Genomic DNA, 20726 nt, shown 5'->3' with positions numbered 1-20726 from the left:
ATAATTAAAGTGAAACATTAATGAAATTAATTTAAAATTTTGAACTAAAAAAATCGATCAATCGGACTCTTAGGAAAAATTGTTGAGGGTTCGTAAGATATTTCTTTAAGGACCCCTCCATTTGGGGGTCCAAAGAATTAAAGATATAATAGAGGGGGGTTCTCCAAAAAATCAAAGTCAACCAATCAAGACTAAAGTCAAGGTATTAAAATTCAATCAAGTAAGATTAAATTCAATGAAAAAATCAATTAAGCAAGACTAAAAGTCAAAATCTTAAAGTCAATCAATTAAGACTAAAGTCAATCAAATAAGACTAAAAGTCAAAATCCTAATAGAGTTCTAATTAAATAATAACTTTATTTAATAGAGTTCTAACTAAAATATAACTCTACCTAAAATAATTATAATTAAAATACAACTCTACCTAAAACAATTCTAACTAAAATACAACTCTAACTAAAAGAATTATAATCAAACACTAATTCTATCTAAATCAACTCTTAAAAAAATCTATAAATCGGGGTCCTCACACCCTATTTTCGTATCAAATCATAAATCCTAAGATAAGTAGGTCAAAAAGCCTCCCTAGCCTCCCACAAACCCTAGTTTTGGAGCCCCAACTCCTTACCTAACACCCATACTTCAATTTTAGCCTAAAAAATACTTAAAAGCCCTTCAAAAACACCCCAAAACCTATAACAAACTCAAAAAATCAAGATCAAAAAAGAGATACCTTGCCTCAGAGATCAGAAATCAAATCAGGAGACAAAACGAAACAAGGAGTACGGTACAAGGAGCAGTTTTTGTCGGATCTGAGGGAACAAAGTCTTTACTATCGGAAAGGTATAATTTCTTAATTTTTTTTTATTATCTAGGTTTTTTTAGCAATGTAACTTATTTGGGAAATTAGTAGAGACCGGCTTTGGTCGGGCAGGGTTGGGTGCCTAATACCTTCCAACCCCGTAACATGATCCCCGAATTCATTTTTTTTTTTTTCTGTTCTAGATTAGTTCTTTATCCGTTTAGAGTCATTGATTGGTTCCTAGATCGTAATAACTAGGTGGCGACTTTCAAACCTCAAGGGTCAAAAGCGGATCCGCGCACCCGATGGATCGAGGGCGCTTTCAAACAGGTATCCCCACACTATTTGGGATGGGACTAGTCCATTCATATGTCCTTATATTATTCGGTAGATTTACCTCAAAACTCAAAAATAGTTGGAAAGGTTCTAGATATTGAAATCATATCTATGACGCACCAACTCATCAATGTGAACTAAGTCAATATATGTGTCTGTTTGGTTCACGGATATACTCATGAGAGTTGGACTTTGGAAGTTCAATTTATGAAAATTGACAGTGAGAACTAATTACATCTTCAGTCACTACAACATTTTTGATCTACAGCGGAGGATTTTTCCGCCGCTACAAGGTAATTTTTCTGCCGGTAAAAGCTATTGCGACGATGAGCAGCGGAACCAAAGATCCGTCGCTGTTTCCTCCGTCGCTAACTATAGCAGCGGATAATGTATTTCGCTGTTGCAGGTAGTACCTTTAACGGCGAATATTAATATCCGCTGCAATAGTTCGAATTTTTAACAAATAGAATATAATACATATAGCAACGGATATTAAGATCTGCTGCAATAGGTCAATTTTTTAATAAATAGAATATAATACATATAGCGGCGAATATTAAGATCCGCTGCAATAGGTCAATTTAAAAAAATATATATTATACATATAGCGGCGGATATTAAGATCCACTACAATAGGTCACTATTTTTTAAAAAAAAATATAACACATATAGCGACGGATATTAAAATCCGCTGCTATACGTTTTTTTTTTTTTTTTTAATTATTATATATCCTTCAAAAACAATATATAAAGACGGAATTTGTATCCACTGCTGTAATTTTTTTTCATATATATATACACACATTTAACTTGTGTCCTCCAACCTGTACAGATTGAAAACTTTAAAATAAATAATATAAGAGAGCTGCTATTGCCACACTAACTTTGGATGCAATCTATTATTTTTATCAACGCCCACATTCAGTTCAAACTAAAAATCACAAAGAATAATTCTGAAATAGACAGATATACAATCCATTAAAGGTAATCTTTTTACTTCTTCTAGACCTTATTTAACTCAAATTAGACTTTTTTCATAAATCAATAACTTGCACCTCTTCTCCACATAATCACGTGGTCACTAATATTTGAAAAGCAAACAATTGAATTTAATTGAGAAAGGACCAAGTACCCATTAATTTTTACAATACAGGTAAAATTATGATGATGATGATAATGATAAAAGTGGTCTAAATGGTCAAACTGATATTTCCAGTATGAAAAATTCTCACTTACAGTTGAATTTAGAATCATGCCCACTAACATTGTCATTCTCATCCACTAAAATACATCTGCACATTAGAATAACCAGAATGATACTTCAACATTCTAGTACAGTAACATAGCAGAATAGGCTGTATGTTTAAGCGTTCATGTAAGGGTGGTGTAGTCATTTCACTTGGGCTGTTATCTTTCTGTTTTGCCTATAAATAGGCCATTAAATGTAGTTGTGTTTTTAGTTAAATGAAATAGATTCAAGAAAGAGAATTTTCTCTTCCAACTTAACTTCTCTTGAAGTTTTCACACAAATTAGTCTAAATTTTCAGATCTGATTGCATCAAGGAGGGTCAGTTTGGTTTAATTCAAAGAGATCTAGGAAAGTTCAGATAAAAAAAATTGGGGATTTTACAATTTTACTCTAGATGTTGAAAGCAAAATAAAAGAATGTTTAATATGATTTTGGAAGAAACTTATAAGAAAATAGATTTTGGAAGAAGAAGAATCAAGTTGAAGACGATGGATTTTAGAAAGAAAGAAAAAAAAAGTGAAGGTCCGAAAATAAGAATCATAAATCTTGAACAACAAGGAGACAAAAATATCGGCGATTTTCCGACAATGTTCAACTCTACCATTTAAAAAGCATTAAAGGGAGTAAACTAACATAATACTCTAAATAATATTGACATCTTACCTCCTTGAACAGTACAATGTTTGGATGCCTTAAAGACCTATGGTTGATGATTTCCCTCCGGACATTCTCATCAATCTGAATTCAGAAAACACAATAAACATTCATAACAATTGCACAACCGCAAATATGTTGTGCGAATCGCATAGAAAATTCAGATAAAAACTCAAAGAAAAATAATTTCAAATTAAAATCTGTATCAGTGTCATTCCACTAACAGCAACATGTTGAAAACAAAAATAGTTATGTCAAAATCAGCATAAGAGACCACATAATGTAATGTAAAACCCAAAATGACAATCACAAGAATGGTATAATGCATACCGATATATATATATAAGGGATTACTGATCTCAACGAAAATGGGCATACCGATATATTTATATATATATATATATATATATAAGGGACATTTCCTTGAACCACATTTGATGCACTACATCAGATGTACAGTTGATATCGGAGGAAAACAACATAGGTTTCTTAGGGATCAGTATATATCTCCTAGAAATCGATTTCATTTTTGGAAACCTTAATTAACATTCTCCCACCTCAGTCATTCGTTTGATGGAGAGCCTCAACCTTGTTTGAAGCTAGTGTGTTCTTATATTAAATCAAAAGTGTGGAAATATGTTCCTTTCATTGAATTGTGTGTTATTATAAAAGTTAGTATGGCAATTTAAAAGAGTAATGATTTTCCGACTCCCCACTCAAAATTCTCTCCTGATGTGGCATGTGTTAGAACCAGGAGCAGATTTACAGTGGAAGGTGTGGGAGGCACTTGCTCCTCAAGAATTTTCAAAAAACCCAATGCTATAATCCTCATAAATATTTTTTTCCCTCTTAGTTGCCTCCACAAAAAAATTTCTACTCTTAGTTGCCTCCACATGGGCAAAATCCTGACTCCTTCCCTAGCTAGAACCATAGGTCTTTTGTCCTCAGGATACATAACTGCAAATATTTATGGGGTGTATCCCAAGGCATATATCTATGGTTCTAGCACATGCCACGTGAGGAGAGTATTTTTAGTATGCCAAGTGGAAAATGAAGAGTGTATGGGCAGGGGAATGAGACAGGTTTGTGGCTTTGGGGCAATTTGATACTGAAGTGAATTAAGGGATAGATACTGTTTGAAGTCTTCTCCCATGAAGTCAGAACCTTTTTTGCTCTCTTAGAAGAAACTGTTGATGATCTCACTTTGTGTGGTGGAGAGAACTTTAAAATCTGCAGAGCTAATTCTGTTTTTTAGTGAAGATGCTCTGAGACAAAAGGAAAGAAAGCAACTTTGGATTATACTTTTGGTTCTAAAGCACAAACCACAATACCAGAATCTCTAATAAAAGATGATGAACTTTTTGACCATTGTTTTGCCTGGTGTGGCCATTACACTTGGCACTGCAGCCCTTGTTGGATGAAGTATGTAAGAATGTAAAAATGCATAAACTCAAAAAGGTGAAAAAAAAAAAAAAAGAATTTTTTGTTAATTTAACTATGATATATGAACATACATACAAATATATAAATGAGCTTGAATAGTTTTAGACTTGTATTCCTGTGGATGCAAATATAGAAGGATAGTAGTGAACATGTCGTATGAGTTAAAGAAAGTATATGTGGGGTAGAAGAGTGAAAGAAACAGCTTTGAGTGGTGGAGGAATGGTGTATTTATAAATTATAAAAGAAGATAGGCTTTAATAATAAAAAATTAAGTTGATGCTCCAATGGTCTAATTTTTGGGTGTTGGATCAGTTTAATATGCGATGGCATGGTGGCCTATAGTAACATAATGGCATGTGACAACTATAGCAGGGATATAAGATTTGTCACAAGTTCATCAGACCCATCATCGATAGCTTATCCCAACAAATTTGGTGACAATAAGGGTTAGCAAATTCAATAAATATTTGTAGGATCTGTGGATCAGACACATGGCCTCAATGTTTAACCATGGTGTTCTTGTAGTCTAGTGTAGCACTAAGGCAGGAAGGAGTACCTAAACCATACGATAGACCTTCCCCCTACTTCATATGAAATCAAGACATCCCTAAATTCCATCAATTGACAAGAGCTTTTTGTGGAGTAAGTAAATGTCCCTAAATATCATGGGAACAAGTTATTTTAAGGTTGTCATTTCCCACTTCATGTATACTCTTCTTACTTGGGGTGAAGTTTGCACTATGAAACTATGGCCACTGTATCGAGAACTTAATTGGAATCATCCGACTTTCATTCTATTCTTCAGCTATGAAATTTATGAAACCTATCTATCGGATTAGATTGTTATTTGCTCCTGGTGTGCTCGACATTTGATCTCATATTCCACTTACAAGCAGTGAAGTATCTGTTTCTTGTAGACTAACACTGTACATATAGTACTACCCACCATGAATATATATATATATATATATATATATATATATATATATATATATATATATATATATATATTATATTATATTTAGTCTACGTTTTGAAACCACAAGCCATAAAGAGCTTGAGATGAAAAACTTCAGCTGAAGTTTCAACAAGTGTCTGAACTTAACAGAAACACTACTTGGGGCCGATGTCCTTGAGATCACAGATCTGCTCCTCTCCCATGGCAGACATCACAGTCACGACTAGATCCTTCCCCTCTCCAAAACCATCTTTGATCTAAACATTATATCAAAGAGATAATAACATCAAACAGTTCAGTTTTAAATTAAAAGGCAAATAACTTGTCACGCTTACAGAGAAAAAGCTAAACTTTCAGAAGATGCCACAAATAACATAAGTACAAAAATGACAATATATATATATATAATATATATATATATATATATATATATATATATTTTGTTGTTTGGCTTCCATAAGATGTGCACATAAACCTACTTTCTCAAGCCAAATTTTTGGAAGCATATTTCGATCAATCACCCATTTCCCCATAGCCCTAAATCATTCTAGGAAAGTCCTAACAATCCCAAGACCATAGCTAACTTAATCATTCTAGGAAAATCCTGATCCCAACCACCTTACTATTGGAGAGGACAAGACCAAACACCATCTCAAAACAATATATCAATCCTCTAAGAAATCTAAGCTGGATGGGAGAAGCATCTACCAAAGTTGATATTTAGTTGGTGAATTGGAGGTGAGAACCCATTGGACTATCTTCATTGACCAAAGAACCAACCACATGCCCCCCCCCCCCCCTTTCACATTCCTATTAACCCATCTAACTATATATTCAGCAGGTATAGAAGATTTCCATCTTAGACATCTTGAACTCTTGATACCCATTCGACACAACATGAAGTCTTAAAAAATCCAGTTCATGTAATCATGGCTTTTCCATGCTTTCACTAGCAATTGAGATTCCACCTAAAGATATGAACTAAAAATCCTAGTAAATTCATTGTTATCCAAGCCCTTATCACAAAATTAATAGATTACTTCATTTACAAATAAATAATAAAAGATGAAGAACAAGATCATCAATATATATAAATCAATGGTAGGGAAAAAAATTAAGACGATACTTCGAAATAAAATTACGAGAGAACACCCATGTACCTGGCAAAGCTAATACTCCGGAAGAACTAGAAGCTTGTTGACTTTGATCTTGTGGAGTTGAACTTACTTGACTACCAGACTGACTTGACAAGTTTTTTACTGCCCCATATTCTGCGTGCATCTTTAAATTGAATCACACATACATCAGGAGGGATGATACAGTTGCAACTATAAAAAAAATATATTCCTTTTAGTACGATAAGATCCTACCGAACTCAAACTACATATTATTCAGCTAAAATTGAGAAATTCAAGCACCCCATAAACATTTTTGACAATTTAATCCATCTATCAAATAATAATGAGGAACACTCAACAGTAATAAAGAAGAGTTGAAGTGACAAGTACTTAAAAGATCACTAACCTTGTAACTGGTCCGATTTTTTTTACTGAAATAAAGAAAAAAGAATGAAATTAGTACTTAAATTAAAATCAGATCCAGTTAAACAATAAAAAAGGGTCTTAAACAAACGCAGTCATCAAATAATAGAACAAATCCCTAAAAAAAAATTGTTGAATCGATACGAGAAAAAGAAAGAGGTTGAGTGCACAAAGAAGATAATTCAAAGAGAGGAATTACAGAGAAGAAACATCACCTCTCGGGATCTGAAGGTGCGAGGTGGCCATGGATGAGGGAGAAGAGATCGAGAGCTCTTTTTAGGGATTTGAAGCTCAACTTCTTTAGGGATTGTGGTTCCACTGGTTTCATTTAATCGAATGAGCAGATACACAAACACACACACACACACACACACACACACACACACACACACACACAGAAGATACCCATTCAACAAATTTTCGCCATTAGAGGAGAAGATGCAGAGAGATTTACGCCATTAGAGGAGAATAAGCAGAGAGAGACGTTCGTCTTCGGCGAAAATACAGAGAGAGCAGAGAGAAGATGCAGAGAGAGCAGAGAGAGACGTTCGTCTTCGGCGAAAATACAGAACTCAACGATCGCGTGGTTGGTCTTTGTTTTGAGCTTCAAAGAAAGAACTCAACGATGCTTTGAAGCCCGTCAAATACGAAGAGTTCAATATATACTGAAACATGAGAGAGAGAGAGAGAGAGAGCGAGCGAGCTTACCTTGCAATCCAGCTTGTCGAAGTAATCTCACAACCACTCACAGATGAGAGAAAACGGGAGAGAATGAAAGAGAAGAAGGAATGAGGGGGAAAATGAGGGAGGGAAAAGGATTTTCGCGGCTCATTTTCTCAAGTCAAATTTCGGTCCGTAAGACAGTAAATTTTAATGGCGGATTTCTTTTTCCGCTGCGCTTTCTAAATAAATTAGTTATACATGAGTACCTGTAACGACGGAAAAAATTATCCACTGCAAAGTATATACCATACTACAGCTGAAAGAGATATCCACCTCTATAAACTGACGTTATAGATAATTTTTTTATTTTATTTTTTTAGTGACGGATACATTAATCCGCTATTATATTCAATTTAAAAAAATAAATTTTAATAAATACAATTCACTAAATCGAAGTTTTTACATAAAAAATTTTGATTTTTTTTAGTGGCGGATACATTAATCCGCTACTATATTTAATTTAAAAAAATTTTGATAAAGAAAATTCAATAAATTGAAAAAAATAAATTTTTTGAATTTTTTATAGTGGCGGATACATTAATCCGCTACTATATTTAATTTAAAAAAAAATTTAATAAAGAAAATTCAATAAATTGAAAAAAATAAAATTTTTGATTTTTTTTATAGTGGCGGATACATTAATCCGCTGCTATATTCAATTTAAAAAAAAAAATTGATAAAGAGAACCCTCTAAACTAAATTTTTTTTCATTAAAAAAATGATTTTTTTTGTGGCGGATATAGTTTTCCGCTGCTATATGTATTAAATAAGCATATGCTCCTTAGGGTGAAATTTGGTGCGTATGCGTAGGTCCCTATAGCGGCGGATACAATTATCCGTTGCAAAAAAATGCACTTATAGAGGCGGATAAAATTTTCCGCTGCAATAAATCTACCTATAGAGGCGGATAAAATTATCCACTGTTATAGATCGTCGCTATAAATCAAAAATGTTGTAGTGAGTGTTCAATTATTCGTAAAAATTTACATTGAAATTATAGAGAACTCCAACAATACTTTGCCAATTGGATTGTACAGATCCTTTAGTAAGTTTGTTGGACCATCAAGATCTGGTGTGATCCATGGGCCACTCCTATTTATTCTTTATTTATTGTTTTGGGAATAAAAGATGCTTGGCAGAGGTTGGATTCAGGCTTTGATTAATATAAGAAAATATAGTCGGATGATGCATGATGTAAATGACATTTACAATCATGATCGTGATCACAATCATTATTCTCATTATCAATCATCATCTTTTTTTCTATATTGCATTGTAGGGTGAGTTTTCAATTAAAAAAAGAAATTAATTATAATTATCACCTCATAGCTTGTATTGTAATTTCTTATAAATAAAAATAAAAATAAGTGAGTTGAAAGGTGTGGGAGAATTACAAATTTTGAATATGCCCAATCCAAACAAGCAAGAAAATGGTAATTTTTGCGAGTTGTCAACTTTCACCTTCAGCTCTCAACTTCCAAACAGGCCATAATGTTGTAGTGATTTCGACAAGCTGGGAAAAGAAGTCCTCCAACAAAAAAAAACTGCCACCTATTATTACATGACAAAACCACTATAATTAATGTTGTTGGGATGGTAACACGTCTATGGAATGATGTCCTTTTCTTTTGTTTTGAATCACCCACACACTTTCCCTCTTGGGAGGTTCACCTAACTTAGCATACGAAATTTACCTGAAATCCAGAAATAAGATGCACAAGCGAGTTATCCAAACAAAAGGACACAATAATTAAATGATGGCTCACATACGGTTTACGACCTTTGTTAGAGCATTACCTTCTATGATTTGAAAACTCATTCGAGGCAGGGGCAGATTTACAGTGAAGGCAATGGGGGTATTTATCTACAAGAGTTTTTTAAATTGTTAAGGATTTATGTGTTATTCCGACAGATATTAATTTTTTTTTTTTTAAATGTCTCTATTAACCTCACAAGATTTTTTTAAATTTATAGGGTTTTAGTTGTCTTTACCTAAACAAAATCCTGGTTCCACCCTTGTTCGAGACCATATAGTTGGGTTGCTAAAAATTTGGCCAAATCAATTGAATTTTATGTTTTTCATATAGAATAATGGATCTGATTTTGTGAATTCATAAAAAATAATATATACGGAAAGCGTTCGGAGGCCCTAAAGAGAGTCAAATATTGTGCTAGACATTTTTCAAAATAGGGGTTAGGAGTTTTGGATTAAGTTGACTTTTTGTGAGGATGATCTCTAGGGTGAAGAGATCATCCTCACCCAAAACCAGCTCATTCTGAACCTTCTAATCATAGTTTACAAGTTAAAGAATTGTGGACCGTTTGATTTTTATAAACTACCTTTGATGGAGTTATAAGTTTCGGAATGGGCTGATTTTTAGTGAGATTGATTTCCTCATCATAGAGATCATTCTCACAAAAAATCAACCCATTACGAAAGTTTTAACCCATACATTGAAAAAATGTTTGACGTTCTTTAGGACCTTCGAACGTCACACTATATTATATATATAAATATGAGTCGAGTTTAAGGGACAACAAGATAGCCAAACATTTTTTTCAATGTATGAATTAGAAGTTTCGGGAAGGGCTGACTTTTGATGAGGATAATCTACTCACCATAAACATCATTCTCACCAAAATCCAACTCATTCCGAAATTTCTAATCCCATCAAAAGTGATTTTTTAAAAAAGTTTGTTATGTATTGTTGTCCCTTGAAGCAATCATATATATATATATATGGGTCACGTTCCTACGACCCTTATTACGACTCACATTGCGACATCATTTTTGTCTTATATGGGAAAAAGATTTGGAATGGACTGATTTTTTGTAAGGATGATCTCTGTGATGAGGGGATCATCCTTGCAAAAAATCATCCCATTCCAAAACTTCTAACCCCATCAAAATTGATTTACAAAAATTGGACGGTCTAAAAATTTTCAACTTGTAAACATGGGGCTAGAAGTTTCATAATAAGCTGATTTTTGGCAAGGATGATCTCCTCACCATAGAGATCATTCTCACAAAAAATCAATCCATTCCAAACATTTTTGTTCATATAAGATAAAACACAATGTCGCAATGTGAGTCGTAATAAGGATCGTACGAACCAGACCTTATATATATATATAAGATTTTTTATTAAGTATGTTTTATTCCATTTTATAATAAGAAAAAATCAGAAATTTTTAAATATAAATATATATTTATAAATATTTTTAATCATTTGGATTTTTCATAAAAGATGACTCGAACAAGCCAGCTTGGCATCGGTGGAAGGCAAAACAAGACAGGACGTGATAAGACAAGACAAGACATTGAGCTTTAAATACTAGTTACCTATCAGGCTATTACTAAAGTATGGCTTCTATCGGTTCAAATAAAGTTATTAAGCAAGCAAATGAAAGTGGCAGAGCGAGCGTCAATATCCACAAATATCCCAATTCCTTGACAGTCCGATTGCTGGTGTTGGAAATATATAAGTAAAACAAAACAAGAATGTTTGTTGGTTCCATCTATTATTGGTTCAAGTTCAATTTGATTGGTACAATATTATATTTAGGATCACAACCTATTATTTACAATAGTTTCTTTTATAAATTATGATTTTATTACTAAAATAGATAATTAGGAACTAGATAAACTAATCTTGTTTAAATTTGGTATCAATTACCCATTGATACACCTAAAAGATGGTTTACCTATATCTACTGAAATCTCTCCCTGTAAAAAAATTAAATCCATATACTAAGTTCCATATTGGCCTATTATGCATATATTAATATTATAATGAGAGAAGGGTGGGTATGTATACCAAAATTCATCTTAAATTATTAGTTTTTTCAATAATAAAATTACCATTTCATCTTACCTATTACCACGGGCAAACATACCCACAATTACGTAACAAAATGCACTTCTAGGTTTTATGTATATATATAACAATAAGAGATGGAAAAGCACTATCATTCTCTAACTCTCTTGCTTGGGGGTGTCTAAATTGTTTTTCTTTTTCCCCCTTTCTCTCATATTTCTCTCATGTTAAATCCCCATACCCTCCTCATTCCTATTTTCAATTATGAATACATTAAACACACTCCACTCATTCTCCTCTCATCATCTACAAGGAATATTAATGTAGTTTCATTGAATTCAACCAAGTTATTAATTGATAATTGAGGATAATCATTATAGTAATAACTTGAGATCACAACACGTGGCATGAATACGGAAAGACGTCGTAAGTTTCCGATTTCGAGAGATATAATTTCATGAGTCCGAGATATATAAAATATACAAGTCCTAGGTCGGAACACAGAATTAGAGAAGTGGAACATATAATCGAACCTCAAAATATATGGGATCAATGGGACAGAAAACTAGGGATTTTCCTTGATTGGAGGAAGTTATTACTAAATATAGTGAATCTACACCTGAAAAAGGATTAAATACGTTCCAACTAATAGACTGAATTTTAGGGAAGATAATATTGAAGGAAATCCAAAAAGATCATGGAGAAATCTCTACAAATAAGAGAGGAACAACACACAAAAGGAACATTTTTTGAGATATAGGAAAAACTCTGCACATTTTAATACTTATTTCTGACTAGATCGCCAGAAAGGTTATATTGTAGGTATACCCTAAAGTTCAGGAAAATCAAAATCAAAGTAGGAGTTGTAGATTTCGAGGTAATGTGAGAAATTGCATATACAATTTAACGTCCCATAGTATCAATATAAGAATAAACGAATAACATGGGAAGGCCAAGGCAAGAAAGTACTGGGAAACCAGCCAATCCCTTATTAATTTCATATTTTGTCAATTACAAGACATATGTTGAGTGTCCGATTGATTTACCATTGAAGACTAATGAAGACTCCAGTAAAGCTACTCAACCACACGTGCATCGACAAAAACCTCTAATGTGTATACAAAAAGCCCAAAAGATAATGAGACCACCTAAGACCTTTTCCCAACATATAGATCAGTGATAGGTTGACCCGTAGTGATTAGAGAAACTCGTTCTTTGACCTGTTCTCTCATTAGACTTTTCGAGAATAAAAAATGGTCATAGAGGGGACATTAGAGATTTGACCACCTTAAACCCATTTTATGTCATTGGTGTTTTATATGTGGTATTATATAGGTAATATTTAGCACACCTTCAAATCGTTTAGGCATCGGCCTTCCCGAAAGCTCAATTTAACCCGGAAAGGTAAAAATAGTACTTTGATCATTTCATCCATGTATTCCATGGTCCAACCCTTGGTGGTAGTTTGGGGATGTTCTACACAATAAGATCTATCATCTCTCCGAACGGCATGCGAAATGGACTTACCATTTGAAAGATGCCAAAATACCCCCCAATGGCATTTTTGTAATTTACACGGTCGCACTGTTCATCAAATCCAGTAGTACCGACAGCAACAGCCATTTAGACCCGGTAGGAAGCTATTAAAATCCGATCCTACCGTTATAGTCGTTAGAGATTCAAAAATGACTTTACAAAGGTTTTTTTGGCTCATTTCTCTCATGGTTCTTCCCCTAGAGAAAGTTCACACCTCATTTATATTTTCCCATACTTTCTCCAAGCTTGAATAGGCTCTACCTTAGTTGAACAACCTTCAACCAAAGCCTTTTCAATGGTGAACTTCTTCATCTAACAACATCATTTCTTGTGCACACATTGGTGAATCTAAAAAATCTTGAAGCATCTATTTGAAGTAAGGAGTATATCAAAATGAAGATGTCTCTCTCAAGGACATGAAGAACTCAAAAAAAACATTGTAGTACATCGTTCCATTGAGTCTAGTCCTTGTGAGTATTTCTTTTATTAGATTTCTTTTACATTAGTTTCTTGTTTTCATCCTAAAATCAAGCTCTTGAGAAGAATTGAAGACTCTACTCAAGAGAACAAGGTTTTAAATTTTCTAAAGAATAAAATTTAAAGTTTGAATGTGGTGGTACCTTATTTGAACAAATCGGTTTGGGGATTCTACTGATGAAAAATTTTTATTTCGAGATAAATTCATTCTCTCGATCTTAAGGTTTAGAATTTTTCCTAGGCTAAAAAATTATATGTAAGGTTTCAAGGTGAACCATAAACCTGTATTTTAATAGTGAAACCCAAGATCCAAGAGTAGGGTACTTGGTAGTGGATGTAAGCAAGTTGTCAAACTACTATAAATCTTATGTCTTATTTACAATTATACACTACGCCTGAATTTACATGAATGCCATGACATGCACATCAACTGGTTGATAAAATGCCTATCTTATGATTGTATGATGTATGCTTTAACTTAAAAGAATTTAATCTTGTGCATTTTTATGTTATATCTATTTTAGTATAATCGAGACACTCATAAGTTTGTGGGGTAATTCTAAAACTAAATTTTTAATTACCTATTTACCCCCCATCTAGGTTTAGATACGGTACAAAGCCCTGTAATTTCAATCGGTATCAGAGCCAGGTTACTCTAGAAGGATCTAACAACTATGAGTTGATCCTATCGACTTTGAATCATGTCTAAATTTGATAAATAAAACTCTACTCAACCTCCCATGTTTGATGGTGTTAAATACGCATTTTGAAAAAATAAAATGATGATATATATCAACTCTCTAAGTAGGGACGTATGGAACATGATATAAGGTTAAAAACCTCCTGTGGACACCATAGAAGTTAATGGTGTCTCCACTACTGTTCCGAGACCATCAAAGAACTGGTCCAAACAAGATAAGATTGACAATAGTAATAACTTCAAAGTACTTAATGTTATAACTAGTGTTATCTCCGATGATGAATATCAAATGATATGCACGTGTATGTCTACCAAACAAGCTTGAAAAATCTTAGAAGCCATGCACGAGAAAACTAGTATAGTTAAGAAGTCCAAACTCCAACTCCTTATAATTAAATTTGAAAACATTAAGATAGAGAAAAGTGAGACTGTCCAGGAATTCTATAAGTGACGTATGCAATTTCATGTTTTATGTGGGAGAGTCTATTTCACAAAGTAGAATTTGTGCCAAAATCCTTAGATCCTTACCCAAGAGTTTCACCTCTAAAGTCACCTCAATCGAGGAATACTGAGATGTGGAGACAATGACAGTTGAGGAACTCATGGGTCACTCACAACCTTTGAGCTCCATCTTGAAAGTCCTCCCTCTAAGGGGAAGACACCGATCCTTAAGACCTCCTTGTTCAAGGCTCCATCTAAATGGTTATCTCATCATCCTATCAAATCCTCCTCCTAGGATAATAGTAAAATCACTTATGAGGAAGATGACGAGAGTGACCTTGAAGAAGAGGACCTGGTCCTGTTTACCTCAAAATTTAATAAAATCTTCAAGAGAAAAGGATCCCATAGCACTGGTAGAAATAGCCATCATGTGGATAGACGACCAACAATAGGAAAATATTTGTCTAAATCCAAAAAAGGTACCGAGTACTTCAACTGTGGTGGAAAAAAACATTATTCTGCTATTTGTCCCTCTAAGCCAAAATCTAAAAGTCCTCAAAGACCTAAGTCCAAGGAAAATCCCATCAATTATCACCATTAGATGGGTCGAAAAATGAGGAACAAAAATCGTTAGGTTCTGAAGACTATAAAATCCTTTGAATCGTTATAGCCTTCACCACAATCTCCATCCCAGATGATGATGAAATTGAAGAGAGTCTGGATTTTGAAAATCAGAATCACCCTCAAGGTGCCTCTTCCTTTGATGAGGAAAGAGAAGATGTGGATGACGATGAACAAGCTTCAGTCAACATTTGATCAACTGTTTATTAGTCATGTAAAACTGACCAAGAAACATAGTCAAAAGAAACTCCAAAAGGAATAGTGGCATGCTGAATATGAGCATGTAGCGCCCCGCCAAACGCTAACACAAATCCCAAGGCCAAATCCCAAGGTACTAGGTGACACCTCGAAATTTCGGCATGGTCTCCTCTATTTATGTTAGCGTTCCACGGAACTCAAACCTAATAAACCAATTTATAACAAAACCTGTATATAAAAATATAGATACAGGAAAATAACAGCGGAAGACTAATTACATCTAACATGTAAGTAGATCAGAGTGCGGAAGATTTATCAATATACAGGCTTACCAAAACATTCTCACTCTAACATAGGCCTAAACTCTCAATCCAAAAACTACACACATCCTGGATGAAACTAATAACGCTAAGGGATGTGGCCCTAGTGCTCACCAGGCAATAAACTCTGATCGACCAGATACTCCTCAATTACTGACTCTACGCCTGCCTCGGTAGCTGCAAGTGCTGAACTAAAAAAATAGGAAGGAAAGGGTGAGTAACAATGGTTACCCAGTAAGTCCACAGCCAATTCTTACTAATAACCTTTCCTAAGCATGATCGAATAAAGCATACTGAACATTTTAATACATGCAAGGTCTTACAAGATAAAATACGATCAACTGGTACATATAGCCAGGGATGAGCAACTAAACAGTTCTAAAAATTTCACATAACATCAATCATCCATACTCATTATACATTTTCCATTTTATGCAAATATCGTTGGCAACATTAAAATAATAGACATGCTTCTCAGTTTGTAATTCGAAATATAACGACATATACATAATACAAATGGTGGAGTATTGGAATTAAAGAGTTGGGATTCACGACTGGATCGCTCCCAGTCAGGACATGATATTCCTCAATAACATCGTAGTTCTTGATTTTGTGGCTGGTCGTGTCTACCACGCTTGTGGAACCATTTATCCGGCTCAGGCTGGCCGTTTGACGTGACCGTAAGCAATGGGTCTATTTTCGATGTGTCAGAACGTTTGACTACTACTAGATTGTTAGTGATCACTGACTAATCATCTTCGTCTATGCCTATCAGGCGTGCATGTGATTCCCAAATGACACTCCATTCGTATACGACCACCTTTACAATACACGTTCACTGGTAAAGATAAGAAAGGAATGGACCTGGATTCCAGTTGTGACTCCACTCTCATACGCGTCCCATACCACGTATGAGTTTGGTGGTCCCTACCGTACATCCCAAGATAGTGTACCCCTCCGGATGATGTGACACACTATCCCTTCAGGCATTCACAAACCCTTTAACAGCTCACAAAATAGCTACGTACATATATGATTTTTCATTTAAAACAAAAGAGAAATTAACAGAACAGGGTTGAGAACGGATATCCAGTTCCTACCATGCAACCGTGGCCACCCGGCCTAAAATAAATAACAGTACTCAGCGCACGCGCTAACATAATCAGAAATAAACATGCAACCCTTTCATTAATAACCTGGATATCCTTTCACCAACCTACACACAACATACAATGTAAAAGGCAGACATCACCCCTCGGGTGTGATTCTGATAATTTACCGTTTCATCCCTTTCCCATTCTTTCAACATTCTCATTTTTCGTCTTTTCAAATCAACCATCCATTTCCAATCTTTCAAGGTCATTATTTCGGTCTTTCCATTGAAAACCTTCAAAGTTTATTCACAAACAAGGTCCCGATGATGCACGAGGCAAAAACTGTTAAGAATAATGAAAGCTGGTGAAAATTTGGCTAAGTGTCGGAAACTCAATTTTTCAAAGTTTTCGAAATTGAAAATGGATTTTTCGAAATGAAAGTCTCGATCATGAGATTCGACACCATATAGTTTTTGTAATCTAATTCAAAGAAACGCGAAAGTTATTTCATTTTGAAAACTTACCGAAAACGTCGAAAATTACGTTTTGTTCTTTAAACCAAAATTCGGATTTTGATCCTTTGAGATTTGGATCTTAAAACCATTCCCATTGTTCCGAAATGGGGGGTAAAACCTTAATTTCATTAAAGAACTTAAAGTAAATGGAAAGTAAAACATTTACTTAAATGTTTTTGATGAAATGAAGGGTGAGAAATAGTGTATAAGGTGTGAGGAAGTCAAGCCAAGAGTCAGAACACTGTTCTGGTCAAAACTGTGTCTGTCGGTAGCTGTCGGCGGCAGAATCAGGATGCTGTCGGTGGAACCGACAGTTTACTCATCGGCAGGTGTCGGTGGGACCGACGGTCCTGCCGACAGAACAAAGTTTTCGGCGGCTTCTTGATTTCATTGGTGGCAGAAGCAACATTCTGTCGGTGGGACCGACAGAATGCCTTCAGTAGGTGCCGGTGGCACCGACCTTTCCCACCTACAGCCTGAACCTCACTCGTGATTTTTGGATTTTTTCGATCCCTTTTTCGATTTCTTTTTCCATTTTTCAAACCATTCGACCCACCCACAATTTTGTTATCAAAATTCGATAAAGCATAAACAAAACACCTACTTCTACCATGAATTTGAAATCAAACACCAATTTCTACGATTTAAATGCAAACAATAAGTTTTGTTTCAAAACCCTAAATGCACATTTGAGAAATCTAAAGCTACCAATAAGAATTGGAAGTCCCTTACCTGGTTGTGGACGCCAATGGTGATGAATCAATACTAAGGATCAATGTTAAGCGGCTCGAAGTTCCGAAAGTGGTTGAACTCGGGTGCCAACGGAGTGGTTGGTTGTGAAACCCTCTCTGAAGGTGTTCTCCCCGCTTCCTAATGACCAACAACGACTCTCCTATGCTTTGGATGAGGTTCCAAGTGATTATACAAAAACCCACTTGCTGATTCTTGTGGGAGACCAAGAGAAAAGAAGAGGAAATGGAGGTTGGATGGGGTGAGGACGTAGAGCTCGACAACGCCGACGACTTTGCCTTCTTCGTCGAGGTTCAACTCGGACTTGATTGGGATAGATCTTGATAGGAATGGGTTCAAACCCTAGGTCTAGAAAATGGCTGAGTTGAGTTCTTTGGAGAAGAGTGAAGAAGTGAAAGGAAATAAAAGAAAGTGAGTTTTCTTTTATAAGAGGGCTGAGGGTATACTTGTAATTTTCCCTCATTTCTTGTTTCAATCATAACTTAACTATTCGGACTCGAAAAATGACAAACGAGTATACCGTTTCGAATAATTTTTCGTTGCGGACCTAACGGTGTCATCAAATCTTTTTTATTCTCTCTCTAACGAAACTCCACTATTTTGGATCCCACTTAACGCGAAATTCGAGGATTTGTTAACTTTTTCCTCCGAACTCGAATTCGAACTTGCTTACAAGCTAATGTATATATTCCAATCCTTTTGAATCTAATGGCGAAGTCGGTTTTCCTCAAAATTAATCATAACAATATTCGAGTATTTTACTCTAAATCTCTCCTTCGACATTTTCCTCTAAATCTCACCATTTAATTTCCTCGAGATATGAGTTGAAAATCCGGGGTGTTACAGAGCAAGTCAATGAGGAAAAACGCTTCCTAGGACTTCAATTAGAAGACATAAAAATTCAACTTGTAGCATCCTTAGAGAGATAGTCTAGCATGCTCTCTGTATTTGAGACAACCTCGAATGAGAAGGATGAGATGCTAAAAAATCTTCAACAATTGAAAAACCTTCTTAATATGAAAAACTCCACTATACCCCATCAAAACTTATAATTAGCAAACCTTCGTGATGAAAACAAAGTTCTTAAGTTTGACATCAATGAACTGCAAAAACAAAAGGCTAGACTTAAGCGTAACTACACTCACGGAAGCTTGGAGTTGCAAAAACTTCTAGGAGTTCAAAAATCCTATAGGGATAAAAGAGGCTTGGGCTATGATAGGTATACTTCTACATCACCTCCCTCTCTTATTGTATTTGTTCATGGAGAATCATCGAACACTAAGAAAAATTCCAAGAAAGTCATCACATGCAACTTCTGTGATGGAACGTATTATATGAAATTTGAGTGCATTGAGTTCAAGACCATCTATCACACAACCTCATAGGCCCCTATTGACAAATCCTTATCGGTTGAAAAAAAGAAGCATGATAAAGGGAAGTCTCCTCTACAAAATAAAATTGAACATGCTAAGAAAGAGGAGTCTCCAAAATGGAAGGGAGTGAAGAATTCATCACCTCCCAAACAGAACAACAATATCAGAAAACTTTTTAACAGAATACTCACATGAACTTAAAAGCGAAACAAGTTACTAAATCAAGTGGAATCAATTAAGGTAGAAGAAGGTATCCAAAGAAAAATTTACCTTTAAGATCACCCAAGAAGAATAGGTCCCCTAAGAAGAACTCGTCTATCTAGGAGAAAGATGAGTCAAAAAGAAAAATCCCTTCTCCTCTTAAATGTAATCCTCAACCCCCAAGACAACTCTTCAATACAAAGTCAAAAATGGGGCCAACAAGTGCCTTGTAATTCACACAGCTCTCAAGGCTAGAAACTTTTCGCGATGGTACCTTAATAGCAGTTGTTCCAGACGCATGACGGGTGACCAAAGTCAATTTAGCCACATGATTGATTTTAACAAAGAGTTAGTCACCTTTGATGATGGTAGCATTGCTATGATTATTGGATGAGGAACTGTCAGTGCTCATGGATTGGCCACAGTGGAAAATGTGTTGTGCGTTGATGGTTTGAAACATAGCCTTCTTAGCATATCCCAAATACGCGACAAAGACCACCGGGTGAGTTTCAATCATGAAGTCTGCAAGATCTCTACCCCCAATAGTAAAGTTATTATGAGAAGTCTTCGTACTTCTAATAACTGTTATGTTATCGAAAACACAAGAGAACCCATTATCTCATGTGTGAATAACATGGTGCAAGTTAATGAAGTCTAGTTGTGGCATCAATAACTCAATCATGTTCACTACAAGAACTTGTTTCGTCTTGCCTCAAAAGACTTTGTTAAAGGATTACACAAGTTGGGTAAACAAGCAAGAGACGTCTGTGGGGAGTGTCAAATTGGTAAACAAATTCGAAGTACATACAAGAAGACAACCACTTTTGCAATATCAAAATCCCTAGCTCTTTTACACATGGATCTTGTGGCTCCCACTAAAGTATGAAGTTTAGGTGGTAAGAGACATTTATTGGTGATAGTTGATGATTACTCTAAATTCTCCTAGATCACTTTTTTGAAAGAAAAATCTGATACT

The 20726-nt window shown here is 34.9% G+C and overlaps 1 protein-coding gene across 4 annotated transcripts; it reads right to left on the bottom strand.

The window, feature by feature from the left end:
• Positions 1 to 1891: 1891 nt before the first annotated feature.
• Positions 1892 to 7890, bottom strand: LOC147382076 (protein pleiotropic regulatory locus 1-like). 4 transcript variants are annotated; one of them, XR_015174142.1, is made up of 6 exons: positions 7692 to 7890; positions 7199 to 7611; positions 6967 to 6991; positions 6603 to 6723; positions 3051 to 3125; positions 1904 to 2430 (listed from the first exon to the last, which is right to left on the bottom strand). XR_015174142.1 is itself a non-coding variant. In XM_086429584.1 (4 exons), the coding sequence occupies exons 1-4, from the start codon at positions 7309 to 7311 to the stop codon at positions 3121 to 3123; spliced, it is 264 nt and encodes an 87-aa protein (XP_086285710.1). In that variant the 5' UTR covers positions 7312 to 7890; the 3' UTR covers positions 1892 to 3120. The 4 variants fall into 4 exon arrangements, 1 of the variants encoding a protein (XP_086285710.1); XR_015174143.1 differs by having other exon boundaries at positions 7199 to 7587; XR_015174141.1 differs by having other exon boundaries at positions 7199 to 7890.
• Positions 7891 to 20726: the final 12836 nt, after the last annotated feature.

The sequence above is a fragment of the Akebia trifoliata genome, unplaced genomic scaffold, assembly GCF_017979445.1.
Source record: "Akebia trifoliata isolate Shusen 1 unplaced genomic scaffold, ASM1797944v1 Contig00049, whole genome shotgun sequence".
NCBI lineage: Eukaryota > Viridiplantae > Streptophyta > Magnoliopsida > Ranunculales > Lardizabalaceae > Akebia > Akebia trifoliata.
The sequence above is the reverse complement of the archived record's forward strand: the minus strand, read 5'-3'. Positions and strand labels throughout refer to the sequence as shown.